The sequence below is a fragment of the Crassostrea angulata genome, chromosome 8 (genome assembly GCF_025612915.1).
Source record: "Crassostrea angulata isolate pt1a10 chromosome 8, ASM2561291v2, whole genome shotgun sequence".
NCBI lineage: Eukaryota > Metazoa > Mollusca > Bivalvia > Ostreida > Ostreidae > Magallana > Magallana angulata.
Window position 1 is genome coordinate 18,259,002 of NC_069118.1, and position 23,724 is coordinate 18,282,725.

The 23,724-nt window shown below is 31.3% G+C and overlaps 1 protein-coding gene across 1 annotated transcript in view; it reads left to right on the forward strand.

Moving 5' to 3' along the window:
- LOC128160737 (uncharacterized) overlaps nt 1-23,370 on the forward strand; it is a 34,970-nt gene extending 11,600 nt beyond the window's left edge. Inside the window, exons 2-3 of the mRNA XM_052824081.1 lie at nt 5,892-5,980; nt 21,363-23,370. Coding sequence (XP_052680041.1) covers nt 5,892-5,980; nt 21,363-23,021 — 1,748 coding nt within the window. The 3' untranslated portion in view covers nt 23,022-23,370. The remainder of the gene's footprint in view (nt 1-5,891; nt 5,981-21,362) is intronic.
- The last annotated feature ends 354 nt before the right edge of the window (nt 23,371-23,724 follow it).

Genomic DNA, 23,724 nt, shown 5'->3' on the forward strand with positions numbered 1-23,724 from the left:
GTGTCAAGAGAGATAATCCATTAATCACAACTTAGACTTAAATAAGAATGGAACACCTCTATATTGTAAAGAATTTCCGATCGAAATGAACAATTAAATCGAATAATATCATAAATCTTTTCTTTCCCGATATTGTTACTTAACAGCGTGGCACAGTGGGTAAGAGCGTTAACTACGAATCTGTAAGTCATGAGTTTGAATCCAGCTGGGGATTTTATCATTTTTAACCTATCCAAAAAGATTTAAAACATTTCATTTTTGGTCAAATAGTCGTCCCAAATTTTAAACAATTTTTTAATAATATCGTATAAAAATAAAATCTCAGTAAATCAATATACAGAGGATGCCTATCACTTTAATCTTGATAATCGTCCATTAGCTGTTTATCAATGACGTCACCAAAATGAGCTTATTCCTGTAACTTTGCCTATAAAAGAAAACATTGTCAATCTCTCCTTATATTTTTTATTTAAAAGTATAGAGCGCAGGTCTGCTCATGTACGGTTTTGACATATGTCTCTTTAAAATTATACACATCATACTTCAAAATCAAAAACAATCAAAATCAATGGTACTTTAGAAAACATGCACTTAATGTTTCCCATTTGAAAAGCCATCGTAAAAACACATATTTTGTTCCAAAACATTAATTTATCAAAATGAAAAATCATTTATTTATTATCATGTTAATGTGGTGATAACCTTTTTCATACTTTTTCAACTAACTTCCATCTTATTTTTAAAGCTCTTTATAAACTTTAAAGGGGCATGGTCACGATTATGGTCAAATTTTATTTTTCTGTTTGTATTAATTGCAATGCTTTAGGAATGCATGTCTAATGATCAAATGAAATTTGGATGCCAGTCGTTGAGTTTTAAGCAAGATACAGGGCTCACAATTCTTCGTCATGTCAACAAGGCTCGTGCCCTGTATTTGTTTACATAGGTTCAATATACCAGTAAAAAATCTGTTTAAAGGTGGTTTGTCTATCTTGTTATTCATTTAAAGCATAAATAAACAGTTCCAAAGGATTAACACAGTTATTTTAGGTATAAAACTGGAGTTTTTCTTTTAACATTCGAAATGTAAACAAACGTTTTGTTTACATAGCAAAGAATTGTAAGCTCTGTAACTCGCTTATAACTCATCAAATAACACTCAAATTTGGTTGCCTATTAAAAATGCCATACTAAAGCATTGTAAAAATTAAAATCGAAAAAATAAATTTTGACTAAAATCGTGACCATGTCCCTTTAATTTTTAGGGCAAGAAATGCATAATACCATATACAGTCCTTTGAACATTCTGAATCGGTAAAAGTTTTTCATTATAGGCACTTTTATCCACATTAATATCGACAGGGATGGAAATACGCGGGCAAGGGTTACCCACGAAAATCACGAACATTGGTCCCCCACGAACAATGATGATACCACAGTATGTCCAAATTTTAAGTATTTACTGTATAAGGTATATGAGTAACCTATCTTTTTACTTATTTATTTCCAAATAGATCAAATTAACATCATTGTTATGTAGTTTTAGAAATGTTAGAAAATTTTGGTTTTTGAATTTTTCCTACCTTCATTAAATAGAAGGCATAATACATATTTTTTTTTTCAAAAAAAATTATTTAAATTAGCCATCAAGAAACAATGTTATTACCTTGTGCATAAGTAAATTTATAAAAAAATTCTTGTTTTTTTAAAATAAAATATCAAATAACATAGGTAAATACCTCGGATCTACAAAGGCTACAATGCGAAATATTCCCAAAAGATGGCGGCCAAGGGGCATAACTTTGTAACGTGTGGGTTGATTTATAAAAGCACAAACTGAACATACTCTTCTGACTAACGTCATACATGTACTACTAAAAAGTTACCCTTTTAGCATTCGGAACCCGACATCTACATAATTAGCTTTGGTGGGAATCGACCGAAGTATACCGAAGGACTTTCAATGTATGGCAGAATTACTCGTTCTCTATGTACAAAGTACAAAGATTTTTTCACTTTATATAGATTTCGGAGAAAGATAAACACACATGTACTAATGCATATACTTTATTCAACTTTGACTTATCAGGAAGAGAGGCTACTTATAGTGCAAAGAATTTTGTTCTTCCTCATTTTAAAGTCACCTTTTTTAACCTCTCAGTTAACAGTCAGTTAATTTAATAACAAAAATGTTCATATTGCGTTAATAAAGCACCAACTTGTTGCTTTGGTGCATAAAATACCTATTTGGTGTTTCATGCAATTATGATGGTATCGAAAGTTGCAGGAAAAAAAGTTGATTTTCTTATTTCAAACGTTTCTTTTTTTGATAAAGTAAGGCAGAGAAAGCTTTTCATCAATCTAATCGAAACAAAATGTTTTTAACATAAGAAATAATGAGATGGAAAGACCTCTAATTGTTTGAGAACAATAAGTCTAAATTAATCTGTAAGGTTAAGAAAATGAACGCAGAAAAAAAATAAAGAGAAAAAGTTTAAACAAATGTATGTCTGCTGATGGCCAGTTATTATACATGTACTAATGAACACCTTCTAATGTATGATTTCTTTATAAGATATGTACATAAGTCGTTTAAATATCCTAGATGCAAGGGATTTGACAAACATTCGGCACTTGTCCTTTAAGGAATACTTATTCTTCTCGGGGACAGATAGTAATATATATGATGTTTCCAAGTACTAGGTTGTAATAGCAACTTTATAAGGACATACCCATGTATGAGAAAAATAAAATAAACTGTTGGCGGTAAAAATAAAATATAGATTTTTTTGTATAAAATACATGCTTCCGCAATAAATATGTTCACTAATGTTTGCTTTGAACATCTGAAAACAAGGCAACATACACGACAAATAGTATCACTTGTTTGCTGTGCACTTGAGATAGTCTGTAATAAAAATGTTTAGGATCCGAATTATGTAAATGAATCGTGTATTTATAACTTACAAACCCTTCGAGCTCTTGAGGTGTAAATTTCGAAAAGACAGTCATAAAGATTTATACGACATCCATTGAGTTTTATTGAGTAGAAACAAACATGTTTGCTTTTTCAAATATACATTTTTAAAAAAAATACATTGTTAAGTTATAAACTTGTCGACTTAATTATCTTAACTTTATATATATTAATGCAATAAGCATTTTGACAGCATTTTGACAGTACATTTAATCATTATATTGTTTATTTCTTTCTACAATCACTAGAGAAATCCTTAGAGGCTTATCACTAGATCGCCTTATCTTATCCTCCTTCAATGAATTAACAATCTGTAAAACATTGTGTCAAGAGAGATAATCCGAATTTCCATTAATCACATCTTAGACTTAAATTAGAATGGAACATCTCCATATTGTGAAGAATTTCCGATCGAAATGAACAATTAAATCGAATAATATCATAAAGCTTTTCTTTCCCGATATTGTTACTTAACAGCGTGGCACAATCTGTAAATCATGAGTTTGAATCCAGCTGGGGATTTTATCATTTTTAACCTATCCAAAAAAGTTTTAAAACATTACATTTTTGGTCAAATAGTCGTCCCAAATTTTAAACTATTTTTTAATAATATCAAATAAAAATAAAATCTCAGTAAATCATTATACAGAGGATACCTATCAATTTAATCTTGATAATAGTCATAATTGTCCATTAGCTGTTTATCAATGACGTCACCAAAATGAGCTTATTCCTGCAACTTTGCCTACAAAAGAAAACAATGTCAATCTCTCCTTATATTTTTTATTTAAAAGTATAGAGCGCAGGTCTGCTCATGTAGGGTTTTGACATATGTCTCTGTTAAATTATACACATCATACTTCAAAATCATGGTACTTTAGAAAGCATGCACTTCATTTTTCCCATTTGAAAAGCCATCGTAAAAACACATATTTTGTTCCAAAACATTATTTAATCAAAATGAAACAATCATTTATTCATTATGATGTTAATGTGGTGATAACCTTTTACATACTTTTTTTCAACTAATTTCCATCTTATTTTTAAAGCTCTTTATAAAACTTTAATTTTGAGGGAAAGAAATGCATAATACCATATACAGTCCTTTGAACATTCTGAACTGGTAAAAGTATTTCATTATTGTGCACTTTTATCCACATTAATATCGACAGGTGTTAGATTCCAACTTAACCGAAAAATGATGAAAATGGGCATGAAAACGCCACTGACCTGACCGCACTGAGGAAAGTTCAGGCCCATGAAGAAAAAATAATGGCAACATACATAACGCACTTATCATACCAGAAGTGAGTAAAATACATAATCTGCACATAGCAATATGGGAATAAACATATTCTCATATTTGAACCAAACAAGATGTGTTCATGAGATATATAGGAAAAGATACATGTTTCTATTAATCTATTATATTATAATTATGATACAAATAAAATTAACTGCCTTCTATGAAAGATAGACATACACCCCTAAAACAACAAAATCAGAAGATTACTGTCGTAAGTGGATATGATCCATATTACGATCTGTGTATTCATACATGACTCAGTACCAGATGTGTTTGATAATGGATAAACATATGCCACTATATTCAAAAAGTATTTCATTTTTTATCGTCTTTTTAGTGTAGTCGTTTCGTCTATTAGCTCTAAGTATTTATCCTTTTACCTTGTAAATATGTGTGCAGCAAATTTACTCCTTTGATATTGAATTGCTATTTGGTACAAAACATTGGTCTTGTTTCATGCTTATGAACAAACGTAATGAGAAAAATATATTCGTTAGTTATACCAAAAACAACCTGATCTTTTAGAATATCAGTGTAGAATCTCAGCATAAATAATAAATAACTAAAATTAAAAACGTCAATCAATTCGCATCATTAAATATTGTCTAGCGGAGTCCATCGTAAACCAAAGGGGGTGAAGATATATGATTCTTACCACGGCCAAATTACTATATAAAAGTGTAATTTCCATGGTCTTACTTATATTGTAAGTGACAAAAAGACAATACAGAGAAAGACAGAGGATATTGAAAGTTTCATTTCTATTTATATAATTTTTTGTAAAAAATTGCAATTATATAGAAACATATCATTTATTAGTACATCTATTAATTTAAGTTTCTACGATGAATTGAAACAAGAAACTAGATGGGTTAGAAGCAAAACTGTTTTGTGTGAAGTTAAAGTGAATATCCCTTTTTTTGTCGGAGCGACTACCTAGAAGACCTAAAAGCGCTGCATAGAGATATTAATGGCTATAATAAGTTAATTTTGTCTCATATCTTACTATATTGTTTCTTACCAAATAAATGGTTTGAATTGCAAATATGTTTGGATATTTATCATCCAGTCCGAGGGTATTAAATAAATAATTTGGTTTTGTGTTAGAGGGTAGGAAGTAGGTTTTGGTTTAAACATAATTTAGTTATCTCAATTTTATCAACGTTTTTAAAGCGCAAAGACAAACATATAAAATCAATGTACGAAATGAAGGGTCCATATGGCTAATTTTCCAAAAAAAATATGCATAAGAAAGGTTCACTTATCTTTAAAGCTACCCCCTTCCCCTCCTTTGCTATGTGCCTAAATAAGTAGTGTTTATAGAGAGACCACTGCATAAACTAAAAGGAGATTGAGCAAGGTAGGCGTCACTGAAGGTGTCCCTGTTCCTTTAAAATGAAATTGCCTGTTTTCGGAAACGGTTTTTGACCTGTAGTAGATGAACGACACAAAAGAAAAACGTTTACTTTCATCGATAAAGATATTTTACTTTTAAGGTTCCTTGATAGGCCAATATTTCATTTGATGCATCGGAGAAATATGATTTTACAAAACAGACCAATATCGGCGTTGAATTTTTATAATGAATTTTTATGTAATATTTTTTAGTGACTGCGAACGAGGTTTTTGGAGCTGAAAATTTGGCCTCAATTGATCTGTTATTTAATCATTATCAAATACATGCCACCGATGGCCTGGTAACATTTTAAAATTTTTAATTTTATTTTTTTATGCAAATTACAATCGTTTTTATTTGATATTTTTAAATATAAGGGAAAATCTAAAGAGTAACAAATAGTCACATGAAGCACTTATCAAACAATTATATTTTACAAAGCAATTGATACAATGTAAAATGCAAAATATAAGAAAAAATGGCAATTGCAAACTTTTAAATTAGAACCAATCTAAATTCCGAATTGTTAAAAAAAATTAATCCTGGACAGAATCATTTAAAAATTAATATTAATATTTAAAAAAAATACTTCATGCAGTGTACTCTGAAACCCAATTCATGTGCAAACCATTTTACAGATAGACATCCTAGAATTCTTGCCAAATCGTGATATATTCCGACTTTATATGATTTTGTTTATCGCGTACACGTACGTTATATGAAAGAAACAACCAAGTCGTCTTATAGAAGCCAACCCTGTCAGTCCCTACAGAGCTATAAACCATAATATTCTAAAGAAATAGAGGAGAGATAACTCAGTAGATGTAAATACAGTGGGGCCTCAGATATCCGGACGCCAGATAACCGGACGCTTCAGTGTACGGACGATTTTATTTGGGAACAGATTTTTTATACGTTATTTTGTCTCATTTATCCGGAATTTCGTGTTCCGGATCCGGACGGTCTGTTTTTACCACAAAACACTGATTTACTACTAATCTTGCTTCATTTAACCGGACGGTAAAATTTGATGATACCCTACTCAGTACAAAATATTACCCCTGTCAATTAAGTTTCACACCTTTTTTACGTGCTAGACCCTATGAGTAGCTTGTATAAATACACTGACTTCCCAAATCACTTTCAAAAATTGGAAAATTGCGAACAACTGTGTATCACACACATATCACACTTGGACACAAAGAATTTAGCTAGATTCGGTTATCATTATTGTCCGCTTAATATTTCATGACAAAATAATAAAATAACGCAGAATTCTTTATCTCTTAAAAACGTTCATGAATATCAACAGACAACTCCAACATGTGTTGCTATTTGGTATGAAAGACAAAAAAACCTAGTATCAACACTGGGAGCCATTGTACACAAATACATTATCATTCATGACAACAAGACAAATTTCAGATATCCGGACGCTTCACCTATCCGGACGATTGAAATTTGGAACGAAAGCGTCCGGATAACTGAGGCTCCACTGTATATCATACTAGGGTTTGGCCCTTAATTTGGATTGTGAATATTTCTTCTATTTACATTCACTAACTTAAGTATCATTCCTCTATTTCGTCTATTTCTAATGAAAATTGACTGTAATTAAAAGCTCTAAAGAAATTCACAGGACTAAAATCTGTGCAATCTACTCTAACCAGTTCCGGTCGAAATCATTAAGCAAACTACCTACTTAAAGAATAATCGCACTAAAGAATCACAAAGATGTTATACTCAACCTTATATATATGTAAGACGTCATGGCTGTTTCTTTTATTCAAACGTACTGGTTAACGTTAACAGTAATCAAGTTAATTTTTCTTACTCTTAACAATCGATTCATTAATTTGTTGAGAAAAAAATGTAAATTTAAACAATGAAATGTATTTTTGATGATTCATCCGGTTTATGAAGGTAGCAGTCATTGCAGAATTTTTATTATGTATTTTGTCTGCAATGGCGCTTCATGTACCTTCATATTCTGCATAAATCAACAAGAGAAGCATTTAATTGTTTAAATAAATTTTTCAAGAGATAGATAGATAGATAGATAGATAGATAGATAGATAGATAGTGACTTGTATCTCGAAATATTTACATTTTCAGCCGTCATTGTGTGTGATAACATTACGAATCAATTTTGAACCCTAAAACCCGATAACTTAATAAAGACACAGTATTGGCTGCGCCACGTAGTAATACATATAGCATGTGCTTCATGAAAAAAGTGGTTTTAAAATGTTGTTTTAAACTATAGAAACTGGAAATAATATTAATATAAGTAATAAGGAATCATTCTTTGAATTTTATGAGGTGATAATTTCGGTCGGAGCTTGGTCAAATCTATCATATAGCCCTTTCGGCTTTATTGGATTTGACCACGCTCCGACCGAAATTATCACTTCATAATACTCAAAGAATGATTTCTTATTCTTTAAATATTTCTAATGTGCTTTCTCTCGTAATAATGAGATACGTATAACTCGTTTTGTTGAGAACTATACATCGGTACAATAAGTCAGTATCTTATTAATACTACAGGATTTTTATTTTCCAAAATATACCGCTTCTTTCACTTTAAGTTTATTTGAATAATTACAACTTCAAGTTACTTTCTGTCTACTGCAATAAAAATGACAATATTGTATAAACATCCTTACATAAAATATATAGAAAAACACCTATATTTATAAGGGGGTCGTTACTCTATAGGGGTCACTTTGCGTAGAGTGTGCTCATGTTTAAAAAAAAATAAACTTATTCTTCTGGCAAAAGGGTAATTTTTCTACGTCGAATGATGACCCACTGTCACCATTCTACGAGGGTCATTATTCTGCTTTCCACCTCACCTAAGTTAAACCAAATTTTATGTTCAATTGAAGGTAAGCGAAAGACTGAAAGGTAAGCGTAACTTACAAGGTTTAGACGTAAACAAAAGGTTCCCCCATGAAACAATATGATAGTTATAACATGCACCTTTTGTTATTTAGACGGGAATATTGAAATTGAACAACACTTTCTTTTCAAATATCTATTATGTAACAACTTAAGCAGCTCCTTTAGATATCACTTTATGCATTGTACATTTAATGATAATAGTTATATAAAACACTACTTCATATAAGTTTCCCAAATAACATGCTCAATTCATATTTTTAAAAGATTTTAGACCAAAACAAAGCAAACTGTCACGGTGAATTTTTTTTACTTTTTTAATATTTAGTAAGGGCATATAGGTCCGATGGGCCAGTGTGACTATATTGATTTAATGTATAATTAACTGTATAGAATCTTTGTGGTCGCTATAAGTCCTAGTAGTAGTATAACTTGTTATTATGTTTATGTGTATTATAAGAATGAAAATGAAAAAAATTGAAAACTTAAAATTAGGTTTCTTGGATTTACTCTTTGTAAACGTTAATTATATGTATACAATATAAGATCGTAAGTCCTATGGTCGATACAACGACCTTGTCAGCAAATACAATCTTCCACTGGGTCGTATGCTGACTGACGTTTTTCACACAAACTGTTAGACCATAATTAATCATCAATTGTCTACGGACTTTTCCATTTTCCCCCAAATTACAACAAAGAGCACACGGCGGGTGTGACCGGTCAGAGAGGATGCTCACTCCTCCTTGGCACCTGATCCTACTTCTCTCTTTTTAGAGGTCCGTGTTGCTCTGATTTGAATTTGTAATTCGTTTTATGGATTTTTGATATGATTGACAGTTTGTTCTTGACATTTTTATGGAGTTAATGATTCCAGAGTGTCTTTTCGGTGCTAGAACCATTATGACATCATAATTAATTTGATGAATTTTTTTTTGGTACTTTACGGATCTTAATAAATGATAAAAATATTGAAACAGATTCTTCACATTTTTTATCAAATCAAGGAAAAAGTCATCCCGATAGCTGTATTGAATTTGACATAATTTTAAAGAAGGGGTCAAGAATTTGTTTAGTGCTGTTTTTGGAGAGACTGTAGGCATTCTACATATGCTTCATTAGCCACAAGGGACAAAACTTTGAGATGTATAACTGTTGAAGACATGATTTTTCATTGTGTTTATCAAACTTTTCAACCCTGATACACCGTATAAAACAAGGCTATTGTTGTAAAGCATCAAAGACAAAAATTATCTTCTGAATTTCAAGAGTCAGTGTAATAAAAGTTATAAAATTTAATCATTGTGTTTTTTGTCAAGTGGAAATAGATGATTAAATAGATATATCCATTTTATTATATGGTTGTAAAAATTAACTTCATATTTATGAACGAGTCCATTTGAATTTATTTGAAACACATAAATTGTTTAAAAAATAGTATTCAAAATATTTTGCAACATGACTTTTCCATTATCATGTATCATTGTGTCTACTAGCATGCTCTTCTCACTCTGGTGATAATTGGTTTCTATCGCAAATACAAGCAAAACAAGAAGGATTTTGTTTTTTAGCTCACCTGAGCTGAAAGCTCAAGTGAGCTATTCTGATCACATTTTGCCCGTCGTCCGTCTGCCCGTCCGTCTGTCCATCTGTCTGTCTGTCTGTCCGTCTGTCCGTCTGTAAACTTTTCACATTTTGAACTTCTTCTCTAAAACCACTTATCCAAATTCAACCAAATTTGGCTTTAAGCATTCTGATGGAAAGATGAATATAAATTGCAGAAATGAAAGAAAAAATTTCATTGAAAGCGGAGAAAACCTCAAAACTGTTTAAAAAAGGGGGGTGCATTTAAAAAAATCTTCTTCTCAAGAACTACTGAGGCAAATTCAACGTAACTTAGCATGAATAATCCTTATGGGAAGGAAAATATAAATTGCAAAAATTATGGGCTAATTCTGTTTCAAATCTGAGTTATTACGAAAATATTAAGAAAGAAAAGGCGTGTTTCAAGCAATTTATAGCATCCATGAGTCTTGGTAAAATGGGTAGGCATGACCGGGCCAGGGCAAAACAAAAGATTGACAGTTATTAATCTGCCAATCTCATTAAAATTTCAAGATATTTACTGACCAGTATATTTGTATTCGCTGTAAATATTGCTGCAAAAGAATGCTTAATTGGAATTGACGATTGCCGATCTGCCCCGGCTTTTGTTTTGCCCCGGCCCGGGTTTGCTTACCCATTTTTTTTTTTTATAACTGTTTTTATTACCCCAGAACATGTAGAAGTATTCTTATAGCCGAGGCTGGGGAGCCTTGGAGTCTATAAGTTAACATTATATATACTGAAAAAATTTTGAAACAGGGTGTTTTTACAAATAACATCATTCATACACCCACTCATTCAGATGCATGTATATGCACATTACTCTGCATCATAATCAAGTACAAAAAATCAGCATTTTGCAGTAAACAAAAATAAATTACTTTGTAATAACTAAGATCATAGGGGCAAAAGGCTTAAAATCAACAATCATTATTAAAGGACAGCCTCGCTCATCTTACATGAAATTTCTCTAATTCACAATTTTTCGTGTAAATAAATTTTTCACATTTGTAATAATAAAGTATTTCACGTTTGATTCCAGTAAAGGAGGGTAATTCTTTTCTACTCCTTTTTCTATATATATGTCTCTTTACAATACATATTATTATATTGAAAATGTTATAATATTTGTAGTATCTACCAAATATAACATCTATTTTGTTCAATGGTATATCTAATTCAAATTCATCCTTCATCTAAACTAGTAAATTATCCCAGATTTCACTCACATATTCACATTCCCAAAAAGATGACAAATAGTTTCTGCATTACATCTACAAATTGTACATAACTCTGATTCAACTATTCCTATCTTACATAAATAAGTATTAGTCGCAATAATTCGATGTACAATCCTGTATTGAAACCATCTTAATTGTACGTCGTTAGTTATTTTGAAAAATAATAAGTTTTGTCTTTTCCACCATATGTTATTTACATTCATGTCTAGTTCCTTTTCCCATTTCAATTCTGATTTTGGTTTTTTCCATTTCTCATCAATAAAAATATCATTAAAGTCTCTTGAGCCTTGTTTATTTTTCCTAACTATCCGTAAAAATTATGGATAATATGGAATATTTTGAAGAATAATTTCTGTATCATAGTTTAACCGCAACTTTTTAATACAGTCTACAATTCCTAAAAAATGTGTAAACGGAGGTTTAATATCATATTGGTTACAGAATTGTTCGTATTTCATTATTGTACCATCATTGTTGAAAAAATGTAGTATTTGATGTACACCTTTTAAAAACCATTGCTTATAAAAGACATATTTGTTATTAATACATATAGACTCATTAAATCATATCGGGCTTAAAATAGATAATTCACTGTCAGTACATTTTCTAAGTTCAAAAAATGACAAAAAAAAATCTTTCCAAAATAGATTTTTACAAGTTTTTGACAGTTGATATAGTATTTGTCTTCCAACAATTGTCATATTTAAAATATTTGGAAAAGTACTTATTATCAAGTCTTTCCAACTTGACTGACAAGCATCATTAAAAAATCTGCGTATCCAGGTGATTTTCAAGCTTTTGCAAAAAGAATCAAGACATATCATTCTTAGCCCACCCTTTCCATAACTTTGAATAATGCTACTTTTGGCTATTCTTGATGTTTTTGAATTCCATATGTAATTATAAAAAATTGTTTCAATTTCCTTTATATGTTTTCTTGGAGGATTAGGAAGACTTATTAAGAGATGCGTAATTTTTGGAAGAATCAAATTTTTAATTACTGTGATACGTCCTGCTGTAGATAGCATTCTTCTAGACCATGCGCTTATTGATAGTTTCATTTCATTGATTTTTGGTTTAAAGTTTAACTCGTACATATATGTATTATCTAAGTTTACACAATAAGTAATGCCTAAAACTGTAAATGGTTCCTGAGACCAGTTAACTTTTTCAAAATCCTTGAAATATTCATTTGATTTGTTTGATAAGGGTCCTATTTTTACACACTTAGTTTTATCATAATTAGGTTTTAGTCCTGAGTATTTTGCATATTCATTAACTAAAGAAAGTGCTGACTTAATTGAATTTTTCGAACCTTTTAATAATAACACTGTGTCATCTGCGTATTGTAGTAATTTATATTCTTTGTTCATTACACTAATCCCTTATATTTATATGTTGTTTCTTATCATAAGGCCCATTATTTCCGCACAAAGTATAAAAATATATGGTGATATTGGGTCCCCTTGTCTACATCCCCTGCCTATATTAAAAAATTCTGAAAATATACCATTTTGTATCACACAAAGTTTTGCATTATTAAATAAAGTTCTTATTGCATTTTGGAAATTCTCACCAAAATTAAAAAATGTTAAAACTTTAGAAATAAATTTCCAAGAGACTGAGTCAAATGCCTTTTCAAAATCAAGTATGAGAATTAGACCTGGGGTATTAGTTTCATTGCAGTAATGTATAATATCATAAAGTAGTCTGGAATTCTCCCCGATATATCTCCCTGCTAAAAAACCTTTTTGATTTTCGTGAATTATGTCAACAAGAATGGGCTTCATACGGCTAGCCAGGACACTTGATAATAACTTATAGGTTACATTAAGAAGTGAAATTGGCCTCCATTTTTTAAGATATTCTCTGGGTTTTTGTCCTTTTGGTAGGATTGAAATGATTCCTTGTGTTTGTGAGTGAGAAAGGATACCAGAATCAAGACTACATTTAAAGGAATTAAATATATAAGATCCAATATCAGACCAAAAAAATTTAAAAAATTCTGCTGTAAAACCATCTGTTCCTGGTGATTTATCATTTTTAAATAGTTTTAATGCCTCTAATATTTCCTTTTTAGTTATTTCTAATTCTAATTTATTTCTCATACTTTCTGTAACTTTTTTTTACATCCTTTTCCATAATTACTTCTTGAAGATTTACCTCCTCAAGTAAATGATCTTTATTCTCATACAATGACTTATAAATTTTTTTTACTTCATGTAAGATTTCATTTTGATTATTGATTGCTTACCCATTTTACCAAGACTCGTATTCCATAATTCTAAAACGAGGTTCTTTGTTTAAAGCAGCCGTGACACTATATGATAAACGGGTCGATCTGACAATGATGAATTTGTTTGTTGTGCAACAGTTCGTGTACGAAGGGAATCTTTGAAACATGCAAAATACATTGGTGACGATTTTTTGAAGTAAATTGAGGCTAAATATTTCACATATGACGGTGGTATTAGCTTGTTGTGATTTTCGTTTCGTTTTCATTTATGCTTTGCATTAACCTGGGAACTGTCGCTTGTATTTCCTGATTTTTACGTATCAAATCAAACACAGACTTCGGTAAATCAAACAGTTTACTGTTTACCTGCGCAAATAAAGCAACATCTGATGTATTAAGAAAGAACTAAAATGCAATTCATTCAGGCTATCGGTAATTCGGTATCATCTTTTGCGTAATGGTAGAATAATGCAATATGTTTTGTTGAGATGCTCGGCATTTTCTCGAGTTCATTCAGTTTAAATATAGTTTAATATCGCTGACGGAAATATGTAGGTATATACATGTATATGATTCATTTTGAAAAAAAAATTGTGTTCTTTTTTTGTTATAGTGCATGTTTCTTGTGTTTAATTGTTTACAATTTCTATTTACTTACCATATTTGAGTGTTAAGCTTCGAATTATAAGCAAGATACAGAGATTTGCTCACAATTCTATGTTTGTTCACAGATCTGAGGCCATTAATTTTTTTCATTTTAAATGCCGAATAGGAAATACCAAGTTAAAAATCTTAAGCTGAATGTAATTAACTCATGTGAACAAAATATGACTCAAACCTAGCAAAATTTTGAGCTCATCTTGCTTATTATTCTACGATTGACGCTGAAATTTTGGTTGATCATTAGATATTCTTTATAAATTAGAGTTTGTTAAATGCTTGTACACAAAAAATTAATGAATGATATGCTGTATATAACTACTCTCTGGGGCCCCAGACAATGAATAATGTGAAATGTAAGTAAATAATAACGACATCGTTAAAACAGTTTCCATAGTTCTGACACATTTCTGTTGCGGGTATAAAAGAATTATCGCTATTCCTAAGAAAATATTACAGCGGAAAATTATCCTGGTTTGTAGCCATTTGTTATTTTTGAATAAAAATGAAAATAATGGGTGCATAGGCCATAGTAAATTAGAGTGATGTGCCTGTCAATACGGTAAAATTGATTTTTATAGCTCTTTAACGTGTCACGTGACAACATTTTTCATTCCAGTGTATTCACCAATCAAGTGTGAGTAAAGTTATAAAAGTCACGAGTTTACGCGAGGTACACAACAGTCATTTAATTATAATGGAGAAGACAAATTAAATTGTTGAATATTTTTAATTTGAGAAATTGAGCGCATTGAGGTGCAATTTTCTTCTTCACATATTTACATGTAGGATTTTTTTGATAAAATACAATAACTATTATATAAAAAAAAAAATACAATAACTAGTAAGTAGTTGAGGAAGAAAATGTACCTATATTCTCTCATATATTTTGATCGCTTTATTAAGTGGGGGGGGGGGGGGGGCAGAACGAAAATACAGGGGATTAGAAGTTATATAACAGTGTACCCCTACCAAATATTTAGATCTATATCTTGCGTAGGATTTTCTTATTCTGTGTAAAAACAGTATTTCATGAAGGTACAATGTCAAAGATTACGTGTATGCAAAAATAAGTGTAAAATTCGAATACTTTACAATAGTTATTTTTTGTAATTCTACCGAGGGCCATATGGCACAATATCTTTTGAACGCCCATTGTTGCTCAGGTGAGCGATGTGGCCCCATGGGCCTCTTGAATACCTTGTTTTACCAATTTTAAAAAAACCCAAGAAATAACAGCAGATGCATAAACCCTAACAAATGGATCGAAGTACATCGTACTGTTTTATTAAATATAAGAAACTACAAGTTCATTATCATTGTTATCGTATGTCTGGATTTTTTTATGGGGTTCTATTTTTTTGCAAAATATCCGCTGTATAGTCTCAATAGCAAAAATACGTTTGAAATTTATTGTGAAAAATTCCCATGTGAGGCCTCTCTGTAGAGTTCAAATTTAATGCATCAAAACGTAATACAAGTATTATAAAATTTTTACAAAACACATAATTATTTCTTTATAAAAAATACTACATGACATCAGTTATTATAACAACATACAAAATGCACCCGCTATTAGAACCATTACGCCTTTCAATTGACTTTCACATCTTTTTCACGTGCTTAACTCTCATGAGTAACTTGCTTGCATAAACAATTTGATTTTACATATTACATTGTTTACCGACAATGCTGGCCAGAAAGGACAAATCACACTTTAATGCACGTGGCTTGGACAAAGTCTTTTTAAACGTTGTTTTATTCAAAGGAAATATATATTATATTTTGTGATTTATATTTTATTAAGTTCTTATTTAAAACGTAAATTCTTATGAATGCTTTTTTGAGTTTAGTCAAAACAAGAAATATGTGAAGCTAAAAAATAGAGAGCATGCCAACCGAATTGTATGGTTGATCTTGCAATATCTCCAGTTAATGACAGTAATTTTGAACAATGACATTAACGTTTTAAAAAAAATCGAGAAAAAAAAATAGTGGAAAATCACGTGCATTGACATCGATAGCTAGGAGGAAACATTAAGTGAATAGACACGTATGAATTATAATAGACGGACGCAATCAATTAAGCTAGGTTGGTTTGGTTATTATTACACTCTTAATGATATTATAAAGAAATATTTCCTCACCAAAAAAAACCCAAAAAACAAAAACATTATATAAAATGCGATCCACTGTTTAATAAAAAAAAAAAATCTGGAGTCAGTGTGAAATCGCAAAAAATAAAATCAAAAGAAATACATGAACCTATTTTGGGAACAATACGAAAAAGAAACATTTTTAATACATTTGATAAGATCACTTATAAGCCCCTTATTTTTATATATTTAAAAATAGTATAACAACAGAATCATATAAAACATTAAATTAAAAAAAAAGGATTTAAGAGTGTATTTAAGTGCTAGATCCATAATAACGTCACAATATTTAGTGTAATGAAAAAAAAATGAATCATTATTCTGAATGTCATTTGGAACTATATGGCATTTAAGGTATACCCATCTTACTATATTGTAGTAAAATTAAACTTATACTGTGGAATCATTAAATTTCGTGGGGGCCAACTTTCGTGGATGGCTTAAATTTTACAGGTTCGTGTGGACGTAATTTCGTGTATTCTTATATATATACAAAAGGAAATATGACTTTATTACCCTAATTTATCAATTCGTGGAGGATTTTACTTCGTGGATAAGAGATACCCACGAATTCCACGAAATTTGAGCCACCACGAAATCTAATGATTCCACAGTTTTTATGAATGTGTCCATTTGAATTTTTTAAAAATACATACAGTGTTAAAAAATAATATTCCAAACACGACTTTTAACCATGCATATCTTAAAGTTACGGTCCGATACACCTTGTAAAACCAAACTATTTTCATGCGGCATCATTGAAAGAAATCAAAAACGGTCGAAAACCATCCACATTAATTTATAAAAATAAGATGATCTTCATGACATCATTTCTACATTACGAAGTCATTAGGGCAAATCTATATCTAACTTTTTTTTTACGCTGTCTGTAGATTTTAAATATAAGTAGGTATACCATTAAATGTAAGGTAAATTTCTTTTTGTAAAGCAAGACGTACGGTTGATGAATTAGATTGCATTGCAACATAATACATGTATATTTCAAATTTTATATATTGGGCGTATATTTTCGTACCTGATTTTAAAACATGATAACTGATTACTTTCCTATGTAAGGGACTTTCGTCATTACAAAACCGCTAAAAAGACTTTATTCCGAATATTTAATTCTTCTGTGACATGCATTAAATATATATTCCTCGCAATCTATGACTATGCAAGAGAAAACATATATATGTCTTGGAACTCTGGTCCGATAGAACTGATTTTAAAACTAAATTCATTCATTAAACAATAAACCTGACATGTTTATTTAGGCCGAGAACAAATGGAGTAATATATTTTTCTGTTCATAAGATTCACAGTATTCCGTCTGAACTAAATGAAAAATAAAACCAATTAAGCCGTAAGATCTCAATAATTTCCCTGCTTTCAAAACATTGAAAAATACATTTACATATGTTTGGTTCCTTTTGTAAACTGAAGCCTGAAACGAGGAGGGGTAGATATCTAAAGAGCTTTAATAAGCAATTAAGGAAATTATTCTGTAGTTTTTTAGCACACATTACTACATTGACCTTGACTGTAAATATAGTTCCAACACAAAATGTACATTTTTTCTATTTAGAAAATTCCAAAGGGTATTAATTGAACAGTTTTCGTTTTCAGGGAAATAAGTGGAGAATAAAAGCTTTAATTTTTTTTTTTTTAATCTAAAATATCAATTTTATCTTTAAATGCGTAATAAGAAGTGAGTAAAGAGACCGGCGCATAAACCGAAAGTTAATTTTGCAGCTGGGTAGGCGTCACTGCGATTATCATACCTTTCTACAACCGTTTCCTTGAAATGGAATTACCTGTATCATGAATTAATTTTGGATCACGACATATAAGGTAACCTTATACATTTTTATGCATAAGCTTTATTTATAAAATAAGCAAGTGGGGTCTTTACACATTTAATTTCATTACTTTACAGCCTACCAGCCATAAAATGGGCAAGGTTTTAAAAGTAGGATCGTGTTTGACGGTGTGTCACATTTTAATTGCAAGTTCAAAATATTATAGTGACTGTTACAAAGTTATTAACACGATAAAGAATTGAAATCAAATGAACTATCAATGAATGTCTTCAACAGTTCAAGTGTTTGTTAAATTGATTGATACTGATTTATATTTTTCTCATTTTCTGTTTTTAATTACTGAAAGAGGAAGTAAAAATTATTATGCTTGTGTGCTCCAAAAAAAACAAAACAACTTCCTTATACGACAGCCAACTATCAGCTGCAAGGCGCTTATTGCGTACTGTCACCTGTTAAAATCTTAAGTGCTTACCGCTACATATTACCTGGTAACTTTGAACTGTGTTCCTGTCTGTGTGCAAGTATAAAAAGGAATAATAAATGCATCGGCATTTAGATTTAAATCAATTTTAAATGTGTGATTATCACCACAAGAACTTATGCATCAAATCTATTCTTCGACTTTTTTGATTTATTCATGACTTGTATATTTGGTTAGATGGTACGGAATATTAATATTTAAGCAATTAGCAAACGTTTCAATTGCCTACGAAGCAAAAAGTAAATGACTGCAACCACGGAAAAAAGGCCCCTAGGGTCACAACTTTACAAGCTCACTTTTTTGTCAATTTGGATTACCCAACTCTTTCTGAGTGCATATCTACAAAGAACTTTTAAAAAGCTTTTTATGACAATTTTAGTAGGACATATTTACACTACTTTGACGTATCTTCTCGAAAGCGTCACAAAACTCAAATTTTGTTTTCATCAATTTTCCATTGTCTCCTAATCGTCTTTAAAGACCGGGGTTGACCTAGTTGAATATCCACACGGACGGCAATTAAGCATATAAGGAAGCAGACCCCTCCTCCATACTGATAACACGGCAGAGTGAATCTATTAAAAGATAGATGAATACCAGAAGCACGTGCTGATCAGAGAACTACATAATTTTAATGGTCATTTAAAAATGAAACGGTGTGCATAGTTCCTTTCCCTGATTTTCATCTTTAAGTAATAAGCATCTACACATGCATGTACTTCTAAATTGATCACTGCCAATACAAGCATCCCTTTTGTTGTTTTGTTTTTTGTATCTAGAGCTTTGTTAAAGCATCTATCACAGTAAGCATCATTTCTTCACATACATGTAATTATTTAGAAAATACTTTAAACTTAACAAAAAACGCCCAAAGAAATTCACTGGTCAGAATAACTCTTATCAACAACAGTGTGGGTTAGGTGCAAGAGGCTAATGCACAACTAGTCCTGACTCAGTGGGGAATCCCTCCCGCCAAATGTCAATAAATCAGCCTCCAAATCTGGAAATCAAATTTTGGAAAGAAATAAGACTTTATTGAAGGGAGAAACTTTTGACAATATGGTTTTACAGAGCTGTATTCTAGACCCAAAAAACATCTGTGGGAAAGTTGGATTTTTCACTAGAATAATGATATCAGCATGATCAGTGGCATCAGTGCATAGGATTGCTTTTAAAATTTCTCAACTAATGTGATGACCTATATGTTTATAATTTAAAACTGCTAGAACCTGTGACCTGGGAGGCCCCATGCGTAAACAGATATGGGAACTTTAATTGATACTATCAGTGTGAAGCTGCAGGACTGACTCTCCAGCTCTACACAAGTGTGTGTTCTTTCTCTTTGTTTATGATTACCAGTGATGATAGAGTTATAAATCAATTAAGAAGGATTACTTAGTGTTATTCAGTTTTGAGGTAAGACAAGCTGTCCCGCCATTTACTGTGCGTCTCTAGCAATAGACATTTCCGGTAGGAATGTAAACAAAAAGCCGATTTCTCATCTGTCAATCAAATCTGAGGAAATTTGAAATTTTGGATCACTTCAAAATTTTGAATATGAATTACTAAAGTAGTAATGCATCAATAATAATTATTTTACTATCTAGAGATGCCTTTCAGTTTACTTTACCCTGGTAGTTGCATGACAAAATTTAATTTATAGTTTTTACTGATTAAAGTGTAAATTCAGAAATTTATCCTCTGAAGTGAAAGGTGGCAAGAAAATTCAAATTTCCTCCATTTTCCTCATTGGCTGCTATTTATACCCCAGACCCGGTCTTTAATTGTTTAATGAGAATTTGAATAATTGTTTACAATTGTACATGTCTAAAAATGTGAACTAAAAACGAACAAAACATGCCCATGTAAACTTTTAATGAATCCACGTGCGATTAGAAATACCGAAAACACTATAAGATAATTAAGGATATTTAAAGCAAACAAATATAAAAGTTAACATCTACCCAACCTTAAAAAACATCTTATTTAATTTTTACGCTGTTAGTGGACTTATAAGCAAACATATAACAAACGTTGAATAAAGATGATTAATTTCACTGTGTATTTTAAACCGTATTAAAAATATACTCAAGTTTTTCAAGAAATATTTATTCCTTTATGATCAACGATTTGCATCATATCATCCATTTAACGATATTACTTTTTTACGTATCTTTAAAGTTCTTAAGTGAGTGGAAATACAGATTTACAAAACAAATAGTATATTTTTCAAATTCGCAAGTAATTTCATGTTAAATCATTTTCCTGTTTTCTATTCTGTTTTATCAATCACGTTTCAAAAGTCCTGGTAGGATGTTTTTTAACAAATAAAAATATACAACTTGTATGCACGCTTTAGATTTTAAAGTTTCCAACAATTTGTTAATTTGTTCAAGCTTGTCCATTGCATACACAATATGTCTATAAGACTTTAAAAAAACTTCTTAAAAAAATAAAAGCGACAATACCAACTTCTTTAGATTAATGGACTGGGGTAACTTGAAATATCAAATTGGTAATAAAGCAATACAATTTACAGGTTCTTAACCTTATTAATGACTATTCATATATTTACAGTTACTTATGATGACATCCGAAGAAGAAACCCAGTGCCAACATATCGTGGTATGTGATCTGTGTCAGAAACCAGTCTCGTTTTTCTGCAGGCGATGCGGTGTCAATCTGTGTGACCACTGTATCCCAATACATCTACGCGCGAAATCTAAATATGGCCATGACGTAGTGGACTATATCAGCAAAGATGATGACGACACAGGTTTTTGTGATTCCCATCCCCAAAACGATTGTTCCGCATATTGCAAAACCTGCAATGTTCCGATATGCATGCTTTGCGTGTCTATCAAACACAAATCGCACGAAATGTCGGAGCTGTCAGATAAAATAGAAGAATTTTTCAAACTGATTGCAAATGAAAACGATCGACTTCAGTCGATTAAACATGAATTGAAAATAGTTCTGGATCATACGACAAAATTATTGTCGTCGATATATACCATTTACAAACAGAAGAAAGATGAAGTTACGGCACGGGGAGAAGAGTGGCACAAACAGATAGAAAAAACCGTGAAGAAACTTCACCAGGAACTTGATGGTATGCAGAAGGAACACGAGGCGCTACTTAAGAAACAGGAAACAGAGTTTAAAGAAATAATTGAAAAGTTGGATGAAATCAACAGAAAGGCAACAAATTTACAGAAATCACATGATGTCAAAAAATTGCAGACGTTTATGCCATTAATTGAAAAACGAGAAGCACTGACCGAGTTCACACAGTATTCATTTCCGACATTTTATGAATGCAAAATAGATAAAAATTATTTGCAAACGTATTTCGGATACGTTGAGAAAAGGGAGGAAAAAAAGATTTCGATTCTTGGCAAGAAATTGAAAAAAGATCATCTGTCGGATAGAAGAATAATAAAGGTACCAATAGTTAAGTCTGTTATAGACACCGGGTTTCCTGCTGACGATAAAAATACAAACCGATTGCTTGCCATGGCCGTTACTGACGATGATAAAGTGTGGATGGGAGGACATACCAAAGAACTGAAGTTGTTTGATCTCCAGGGAAACCTCCGCCATGCAGTCAACATATCTTGGAAGGGCTACTATTTAAGTATGTACAGCAAACAGGCGGTGTATTGTGATTATGAAACCGTAAAAAAAATATCCCATGACGACATTGTTCTCACGATGTTTACAACCGGGGATTGGAATGCCCGTGGTATCACAAGCACCGCGTCCGGTGATCTTCTGGTCTGTCTTCGCAAAGGATATCAATCCAAGGTCGTCCGATACAGCAGTACCGGTACCATGCTCCAAGAAATCCAGTACGACTCGCAGTGTCAACCCCTGTACACAGACCCGATTTACATCGCTGAAAATGTCAACGGAGACATCATTGTTACTGACTGGGGAAAAAACGCTGTTGTTGCTGTCGATAGAATAGGGATACTCCGATATTCATACTCGGGGAAGGATCGTAGTTTTGATGTCTGTTCAGTGGCAACTGATTCTGTTGGCCATGTCATCGTTACAGATTGCAAAGGGGACAAGATTCATATGCTGGATAGAGACGGGGTATTTTTGAGGTACATCATCCCTGAAGAAAAAATAAATAGACCAAGCGCCGTGTGTATTCTTGGCACCGGTGAGATGATGGTGGGAGAGTGTCTCACCGGAATAGCCAAAAGAATCAAATACTTAGAAGAATAAAGATATATCCATTTCATTTGTTTGATTAAAAAGCGCTTTCAAGCTTAACCTAATATCAAATATATGTTTTGAAACAAAAATAGGAAGTTTCTGATGACATTTTGAAATCTTGACAAATCATTTCAAGAAATTTTGTACGTAAATTAATATCAAAACCTAACGTTAGTAGGGAAATGCGACTCTATAAAAATTTTCTGATTATGACTTGTATATAGCATGATTACAAATTTGTTTATTTATCTCTTTTTTCTATAATTTCATTGACTTATAGTATTCTGTACTAACAATTCATTTCCTGGAATTAATTAAATATATACGAATACTATCTTAAATAAATATTACAATCAGGATTGTGGAACTTTTTAAAGGAATTAAAAAAAACCCTGCGTGCATGTGTATGCATGTGTTCTTGTAAAAATGAATTTTTTTACTCCCCTGGTGTCTTGGTGGGTGAGAGGAGGGGTGGGTGGGTGCTAGTGTAAAAAGTGATCAAATACTCGTCTTTAGTGCATTGACGAAATCAATTGATTTCCACATCCTCACCTGTGAAATGTATATTTATCATATTTCATGTCTTTGATAATAATCTGTTTATACCTTGTAAAAAATCTAGTTAACACTTGCTCTTAAACCATACTTTTACAATGAAATGTCAAACGAACACTTCCTAAGCAATTGAATACAAAAGAAAGCTGTCAATGTG